The sequence below is a fragment of the Nicotiana attenuata genome, chromosome 6, assembly GCF_001879085.1.
Source record: "Nicotiana attenuata strain UT chromosome 6, NIATTr2, whole genome shotgun sequence".
Classification (NCBI taxonomy): domain Eukaryota; kingdom Viridiplantae; phylum Streptophyta; class Magnoliopsida; order Solanales; family Solanaceae; genus Nicotiana; species Nicotiana attenuata.
Genome location: NC_031994.1, coordinates 75486745 through 75496236, shown reverse-complemented (window position 1 = coordinate 75496236; position 9492 = coordinate 75486745). Strand labels below are relative to the sequence as shown.

Below are 9492 nucleotides of genomic sequence, written 5' to 3'. Positions count from 1 at the left end.
ACCATGAGCCGCTTCAGCGGTTCTTCATTAAAGTCAAGATTTCCGCTTCTGCGGCCCCTTCACCGCACCTGCGGTTGCCGCTTATGCGGACTCATTACCGCTTCTGCGGTTTCAAACAAAATCCCCAGGACCGCACCTGCGACTACCATCTCGCAGGTGCGTAACCGCTTCTGCGGTTAAACTTCCGCACCTGCGAAAACTGAAGAAGCACTCGAATTTCGCTCCTGCAGTGGTCCAGCCGCTTCTGCGCTTCCCAAGCCGCAGAAGCGGAAATACCAGATGACAGAACCTTCAGCAATTCTTTCAACTTCAAAATTTTCCGTCAACCACCCGAAATCATCCCGAGGCCCCCGGGACCTCAAACAAAAGCACCAATACCACCTAATACCCTATTCAAACTTGTACCAATCCTTAAAACACCTAAAATATCGCCGGAAACCCGAATTAATCAAAGATTCAAGTCTAAGAACCTCAAATTCCAACCAAACACGCTTTCGATCAAAAACCTAACCAAACCTCGTCCGAATGACCTGAAATTTTGCACACACATCCCAAATGACATGACGGAACTATTGTAACTTCCGGAATTCCAATCCGACCCTCGGATCAAAAACTCACTATCGGACCGGAAACTTCAAAAATACAAACTCCGACATTTCAAGCCTAAATGAGCTACGGACTTCCAAAATACATTTCGAACACGCTCCCAACCTCGAAATCACCTAACTGAGCTAACGGAACCATCGGATTTCCATTCCGACGTCGTCTTCACCCTGTTCCGACTACGGACCATTTTCCAACACTTAAGCTCTCGTTTAGGGACTAAGTGTCCGAAAACTCTCTGAAACTCAACACCGAACGTCCCGGCAGACCAAAATAGCAAAAATAGACTTAGGGGAAACAGTTAATGGGGGATCGGGGCGTAATTTCTAAAAATAACCGGCCGGGTCGTTACAAGAGGTCGTCTCGATCTCGTTATAGTCGATGTGGTAATAGAGGTTTAGGGGCATGTCGTTATGGTTCTAATGTATGCTATAAGTGTGGTGTTGTTGGCAATAAGGAGAGGAATTGCCCAAAATTCAGACAAAGGAGCAAAAGAGTTATTACTCAGCCTTTAAGGTCAACAACAGTATTGTCAGCAGTATCCTCTCTAGGTCATGATTTTCAAGTACCAGTAGATCTAGATACATGAAGGTGTAAAGAGCAAGATTGAGCAGAGGTTAGACCCATCATCATGATATAATATAATGTCAAAGCTTAATGGCATTGACAAACATCGGCGCGGGCATATTGACAATTTTCTATTGTTTTCCCGGGTTTGTATAGCCTGTTATGATTTCTTGAACGTTTAGAAAGTTTGGGATTATACATTTCAATTATTTCTTCATATATAAAATAGGTATTTGTCCCGTTATGATTGTCTTGTATACTGAGTACTTAAGGAGAGGTGACCTTTTTCCTTGCATACTAATTTTCTTTTTATTGCTAAAAAGGATATATTTTACTTGAATACTATACGCTCATTTTTTCGTAAATGAAGCAACAAGTAAGATTTGATATGGATCGTCAGGAAAATGAAGCATGGAAGGAACTTTTAGTCGTTTTGCAATAGAAAAAAAGGAATTTAGGACTAATGTTGATAGCATTTTATGAGTAATGGCTAATATTGGTAGTATTTTATAAATTAATTAATATTGATAGTATTTTTGCTCTAAATAAACTGTGTAATTTTCTCTATATTAAGTGCAGTATACACCACACCATTTTCTCTGATATAATCTTTTCCATTTTCTAAGCATCTACAGAAAGCCTAAACCCCTAGGAGTGCATGTAATAAAAATTATATTTGCAGTTAACATCTAATATCACTTAGTTATAACTAATATTTCGTAACTAATTAGTAGTAGTATATTTTTTAGGAAAAAGGTCTGGATTTGCCCCTTTACTATAGTATATAGTTTATATTTATCCCTCGTTATACTTTTCGTCCAGATCAACCCCTACCATTAACAAACTTGTTAGAATTACCCCTACCCCTAACGGTCATCCATTATGGCAGCCAACCCCTCTCATATTTTGTCCATGTCAGCTTCCTAGTCAGCAAGTCCTACTAACTTAGTAAGACACATCTCCATAAACTTGACCCATTCCACCCAACTGACCCAAGTGTAAGTGGTGGACATGCCTTGAACTACCATTTCCACCACCAGAATAGCTAGCTAATCCATCCTCAACAGGCAACTTATGAAAAGATGAGCTATTAAAAATTACAACAACTAAGTACAAGGTCTCGGATGTTACTTAGCATAAGAACTCAAAAAAAATGACAAATAGGCAATATTAACTGATTCCTCTTATTATTTTAAAAATAATGTAAAGTTTCTCATTATTCTCTAGATCTTCAAACATCCTAAATAAATCCATCAACTTACGGAAGAAATTTGTTGCAAAATAAAAATCTAATTCAGTGTGATTCACCCATCAACCCAGAAAACAAGAAGGAAACAAATGAATAAAAAAGTAAATTTTAGAAAGACTAGAGATCAATGAAAAGAGCGAAACACTTCTCTTATTTCTTTTGGGGATTCTTCTTTCTTTTTTCTGGGCGTTGGGGGAGCGCCCTTTTCTCTCGTCTTATATATATCATAAATTCCTTGGAGAGTGCACCACCAACTTGAATACAGTGTTGCACTTTGCATAAAGAATATCACAAACAATAGAAAGGATTTGAAGGCCTCCGGTTATCCCAAGACTGTTACATGGATGAGAGAGATAGGGAGAGAAACTGAGGGGTCACTAGAGATAATGCCAAAGTTCCGAGGGGCAGAGGCGGACGAGGCGATGCTACGGCGGAAACAGGTTTTGGGGTTAAAGGGCTCATGCGATGAGTAGTTGGGTGGTGAAAATGTGGTGTAAAGCAAGTCCAATGAATCAAGTTTATGGAGACGGATCTTATTAAGTTGGTAGGACCTGCTAACTAAGATGCTGACATGGACAAAATATTAGAGGGGTTGGCTGCCACATTGGAGGGTCGTTAGGGCTAGGAGTAACTATAATAAGTTTGTTAGAGAGGTGAAAAACGGGCCGGGCGGGGCGGATATGGTTCGGGTCAAAAACGGATAATGAAAAAATGGATAAATTATCTAACCCGACCCATATTTAATACGGATAAAAAACGGATTAACTGGCGAATAATATGGGTAACCATATTATCTATGACTTCTTGCTTATGATTACTTTTGGGAGAATTTTTAGTCTCCCTAACTTAAGGAATCCCCAATTTGAGGCTTTACAAATGTAAAAGTTAGATCCATTGGTTATCCATTGTACCCATTTTCTAAATGGATAATATGATTCTTATCCATATTTGACCCGTTTTTAAAAAGTTCATTATCCAATCCACTTTTTAGTGGATAATATGAAAGTTAATTATTTTCTTTTAATCATTTTGCCACCTCTAAGGGTAGGGTTAATATCAACAAAAAGTATAATGGGGCAAATGTACACAATATATTTAGTAAATGAGTAAATCCGGACCTTTTCCATATGTTTTTTTTTATCGTCGATAAGATATAAAATTTCAAATAAAATAGGAGTCTTTTAATAAAAGAAAGTAGTGCATAATTTGGTAGGTTGACATCAGACAGTCTTATTCTTACTTTCCCTTTTCCACGACAGTCTTCAAATCTGTACAGAAATCTCCCTTCAATTGCTCCGCCCTACTATATACGATAATACGAACATACTATATACATACAAGGTGTATGCGTACTCATTGATGCTTGGTGTGTAGCAGAATTCACGAGTAAAAGATTCTAGATTTACGTGGTGAAATGAGAGGCGCAGATTTTAAGTGGTAAGTTCTAAAATCTTTTACCTTTTCCACTGTAAAATCATAATTCAAGATTTCTGTTTTATTATATGCGTAATATGATGTTCTGTCGTATCAAATTTTGACTTTATTGAGTATATTTGGTGTTGAATTACGATTTTGCAGGTATGATGGGTTCTTCTTGTCAATGTTAGCAACTAGTATGTATCCTTTCAATATTTAAATTGTCGAAATTGGAATTACCACAGTTGCTGAATTGGGTTCTCATCTTTTGTTTCATTGGCTAGTATCTTGGTGTTCTTGTTTTTGAATTGTTTATCTGGAGTCTTTTTTTTGTTCTTTAACTGTTTGTTTATTAGAATCATTGTGGCGATAAATTGGAAGCGGTACCATCTTTGTATATACCCTTTGCACATTTGGATTGTGGTGAGTATCAAGACGTTTAGTTGAATAATTATTCAATCAATGATTTGTTTATCTGATATTTGATTTAGTAGTATATTTGGGAATACTCAGTTTTTCCCCTTTTCCTGATTCCTGATCCAGGTTGACTACACGACGGTGTTTCTTTTCCGGCTCTTGATGTTTGTTGATAATGGACTTGCTGCTGGAATGGGATTGTAAGGCCTCCTCTCTAGGATATTAAAATTTTCTTTGGAAAAATCAGTTCTTGTCTTCTCCTTCAATCTGAGCTAATTTAAAGAGTTTTCATTCACTAGAAGGCCTCTAATTTTGTTATCAGTGACTTAGCTTTACCAAGATGGTTGATGATGTTCTCTTTTGTGCATATAATATGAATATCACCTAGAGTTGTTACTCTGCTTGGGTCTAGTATCCTTTTTGAAGAAAAATAATTACAATTGATGTCCAATTCTTGCACCTTTTAGTCAAAACCTTGGAGTAATGGATAGAGTAAATCAGTTAGTGGGGTTTTATTAAATCCTTTTCGGTCAATATATGGATCTTATGGTCATTTCCTCACCTGATATTAGTCATGGTTTCAGATAACATGGACTGAATTCTAGGTGTTAATAAAATTTTAGGGATTTGGGTTGGCAGCAGAGATATACTCGCTTCCGTGGAAGAATAGTTGTTCTTTCACTTCTTGCCCTGTTCCTGTATCCCTTTCTTTGGGCTTGGACCATTATCGGGACTTTATGGTTCACTAGTGCAAGAAACTGTGTAAGTTCACGTAAGATTTCATTGACTTTAGGTGTTCTGGTCTGAAATCTTAAAATTGATATGATGTTGAATTCTTTCAGTTGCCAGAAGAAGGTCAAAAATGGGGTTTCCTTATTTGGTTGCTATTCAGCTACTGTGGACTCCTTGGCATAGCTTGCATATCAACTGGGAAGGTTAGTTTCCTGAACTATAACCTTTTTCAAGAAGTTTAACTAATTACCTGATTCAGTTTGGACAACTATGTTGCCCACCTCTTTCCAAGAAGCAGATAAGCTCTAACAAGGAATGTTCAACACACCCCAATTTCTAATTCTTTCTTGAGGCAATCTTGTCGTCCGTACACAAATAGAAGTACAGTTTAACAAATGACACATGCATTTGTATTGATATCGATGCTATTTCTATTAAGTTTCAAGTTTCTCTCTGCAGTGGTTAACTAGAAGACAAGCCCATTCATTACGTGCTCAACAAGGAATTCCTACTTCTGAATTTGGGGTATGTTGTATCAAAGCGAATATTTTGACATGCATATACAAATAGTTGTTGATAGTAGGTCGTTCTTTCTTTATTTTATTATCACTGTTATTTTTTGCTACAATTTTGTTCTGACTCTTACAATCTGTCCATATTAACTTAATTTTGCCTTTAAGGTTCTCGAAATTCCATTTTCTTGTCTGGATGTGGGAAAATAATGATTGCAGCATGCATTGATAGCCTTGCTTTTGTACTTGTATGGGTACTCCCATTCGATTTCAGGATTGTGGGCAGTGAAGTTTCCTAAACTGCCTTCCACCGGCCCCCTCGCATAAAGCTATTAATAATTCAAAGGAAAAAGGAAATCAAAGGGGTATACATTTTTCTAATATCTCATGGGGATTAATGCACTTCAATGATATTCAAATTTATTTAGGTTTCTGGGTCTACTTATCTATGATTTGACCTGGGTCGGTAAAATTAGGAGTTTTCCAATACAAGGGAGAGATAACATGGATCTTTCTTGGTGCTTCCGTTGAAGTTTTGAGTTAGCTACTGTCTCAAAGAGCCACTTAAGTTGATGGATTCATATAGCCGACCGAACTAGTTCGGGATTAAGGTGTTGTTGACTGATTGAAATTTGTAGCAATTAATCTTATTAAGGTGCGAATGTAGACCTACTAAAAGGATGTGTCTGCAAGTAGTGCCTCTTTTGAAGAAAATTTAATGCGCAAATGATTCAAGAATATGATGCATAAACTTAATTATGCCATAACTGACTTGAGCATGAAATCAGAGTGCTTTTGGAAAAATAGATTTACGGAAAGATCCTAGTACTCTTGTGCCACAAGAACTGCTACTGCACCGGTCTGTCTGTTCCTTCAACACATTAATGCTGTGCTCTGTAGTTGTCGCTTTTATATTTCTACCGTTTTGGTTATGATGTCATGGTCTTGCGGATCTCGTTGCACAGTATCGCTCTTGATAAGCATGTGACATTCTTGGTTAACTAATGGTCTCATCTTAAGGTTCAGATGGCCGTTGCGTTTCAAGTCATCTTAGGACTAGGATGATAAAATTCTGAGTGACCTTACACTGTTACCTCAAAAAAAAAAAAAAAAATCTGAGTGACCTTACTGGATATACACTATTTCCGCTGGGAGATTTACAATTAAATAGAAGTGTTAGTTGTAAGATCTTTGGCATGATAAAATCTAATAAATCTATTCACTCATCAGCAGTACTAATAATTTTGTTTCGGTGAACTAATTTTAGGAAGACTTTTACTACGGCATCAAGAATGAATTCAAATAATTTAAGCTATTCCGAATTTTCGATTGGCTTTATTTCTTCTTGTATAGACTGAGTGCAACTGGACTCTATGACTAACTTTAGGTTTTAGAGTTTTGAACTTTTGTAGTGTTTGTCCCACATTGGTTGAGGGTATAGGCTGTAATCTCTTCGCATCGTCTTGGACATTCCTCATGAGCTTACTGTTGGGGTTGAGTTAGGTCCACGATCCATTTTTTTCTTAAAATTGGATTATCCAATGTTGGGCTCATCCTTAATGTTTTGTTCTTATGTTATATTATCCACGCTCTAGAAGCCCAAGCATGAGATAGTCCCACATTGATCGAGGATATAAATTGTTGTCTCTTTATTGGCTTCGGACAATCCTCACCTCATGAACTAACTTTTGGAATTGAGTTGGGACCGAGGTCAACTTTTCTTAATAACATAGTTTGACGTCAATAATAGATTTGCTGATTTTGCTTTTCATAGAATGATTTAGTAGTTAGATATTTTGTTCTACTAACATGCTTAACATTTGTCTCAACGCAGGTGTTGGTTGACATGATCAGAGTGCCAGATTGGACGTTTGCAGCAGCAGGCCAGGAGATGAGAGGGATGGGCCAAGATGCTACTTCATACCATCCAGGAGTTTATTTAACCCAAGCTCAGGTAATAACAATTTACTATCAACAGCTGGAGCAAGTGCTCGTCATAAATATCCATGCTACACTTGGTCAACAGAAGACCTTTTGTCTCATCTTAAACTGGTGTTGTTTCTCTATTCGGCACACAGAGAGAAGCAGTGGAAGCACTCATTCAGGAACTACCAAAGTTCAGGCTGAAGGCTGTTCCTACTGACTGTAGTGAATGCCCTATCTGTTTGGAAGAGTTTCGTGTGGGAAACGAGGTAACTGTGTCTTTTGCGTAAATACTACTTCATTGTACTTCCCTTTTAAAAAAATAGAATTTATGGTACACCCTTTTTTCTGTCTTCATGCCCTTAAACATGTTGCTTTTACAGAAGTTATTAACATTTTGTATATCATTCTCAAGGGTTTTCAAATCCATACCATGATGTAACGTATCTTGCAAATTTACAATTTACCACCTAGCCAATGATCTAGCCCTCTAATATATATGGAAGTCAAATTATTTCCTTAATATCCTTATGGAGTGGATTATATATCATTGTGTGGGACTACTAGAGAAATGAACTAGAGGTACCTCATTTTCATTTAAAAGTCAACTGATGAGAAAGGACGATTTCATTGTAAGGTTGTGCCTGCTCTATTTAGATTTTTGTGACTTAACAAAATTGGCAGTTCTTTATCGAAAACAGAATTGATTATTTAATAACTCGGCCTGCAGTTGATTATACTTGCGTAAGGGATCTCGGATATTGCGGTGGTTGAATGAATGCTGATCTAATTATAAGTAACTTATAAGCACAGACAGGTTTATTTCATGTTTCAATATGCTATCCCTATTTCCCTTTTAGCCCTTCTTGCGGTGTCAGAGAGATGGTAGTTCTCCTAGAAAGTCAACGCTATACCAGCATGATATTTAATGCATACACAGCTTACATCCGTGCTCAGTTTAGGCGCTAGTGCCACCTTTTTTTACTACAAGATCATATGCAGGTTCGTGGTCTGCCTTGTGCTCACAACTTCCACGTGGAATGCATTGATGAGTGGCTTCGGTTAAACGTGAAGTGCCCTAGATGCCGCTCTTCTGTTTTCCCAAATCTTGATCTAAGTGCTTTATCCAATATCCGAGCTGACTTAGAGAGTTCAACAGCCAACGTTGTGACAGAAGCTCGGTATATGAGATCCCAACCCTCCAGCCAGAGCTACCTGCTGAGATTGCAAGGTTTGCTCCGCCCAGTGCGCACACAGGATGCTGGCGTGGGCAGTGAGGTCGATGCAACTTCAGGAACAGCTGAAAGCAGAAACCAAGCATTGACACCTCATCATCAGGGAAACATGGAGCCTGTACAAGTTGTCATAGAACAGTCCACAAGGGAGTAATAACCATTTCTTCTATGGAGGTCCCTAACAGGCTGAAATGTCTAACTTGGCGATTTGTGATAACTCCTAGCCATTGTTAACATTGGTTTCTCATTGTAATCGAAACACATGGATTGAAAAGCTAATATGCATCTGATGGAAGGAAATGTGTTGGCTCGGATATGCTCGTGGCGAGTTTGTTCTAGTATGAGTTAGTTTAACTGTGGCAATAATCTCCCGAACGCTCACTCATATATGTTTGTTCACAACGAGTTTGATCCATATTAGCTTAAAAAATCTTGCATAGTGTTTGTTCTGTGTTTTTTCTGTCAAATGCTTAATTGTAGAATTTTATGTGTTGTACGGAAAACAGCTGGGTGCATGTTGATAATCAGCTCGATGCTATAAGAATATTGGTTGTCCATTTTAAAATCGAATCTGAGTGATTTCCCTTTGAAAGCATTTTTGGATGGTAGTGAATTTACGGGGATCGTGGAAATCAATGTAGGATTAAGTTAACATTGATATGGCCATGGACTACAAGTAAATTGACACATGGTTGAGAATATGGTCCCAGTAAAGCCATGGTTTCCGTTTAAATATAAATCTAAGCCACTCAGTATGATGTGTGTTCAAATGTCTGACAATTAATTTTGCAGTTGCCAAGTTAATCTTTTGACTCTACTGGAATTCAGATTATACTAA

The 9492-nt window shown here is 37.7% G+C and overlaps 1 protein-coding gene across 2 annotated transcripts; it reads left to right on the top strand.

The window, feature by feature from the left end:
• Positions 3627-9219, top strand: LOC109227235 (E3 ubiquitin-protein ligase SIS3-like). Of its 2 annotated transcripts, none has more exons than XM_019392312.1 (10): positions 3627-3856; positions 3998-4032; positions 4192-4258; positions 4379-4452; positions 4876-5014; positions 5095-5187; positions 5444-5509; positions 7331-7450; positions 7575-7688; positions 8422-9219. In XM_019392312.1, exons 4-10 carry the CDS (start codon positions 4415-4417, stop codon positions 8806-8808), a joined length of 957 nt encoding a protein of 318 aa, XP_019247857.1. In that variant the 5' UTR covers positions 3627-3856; positions 3998-4032; positions 4192-4258; positions 4379-4414; the 3' UTR covers positions 8809-9219. The 2 variants fall into 2 exon arrangements, with proteins under 2 accessions (XP_019247857.1, XP_019247855.1); XM_019392310.1 differs by having other exon boundaries at positions 3998-4036.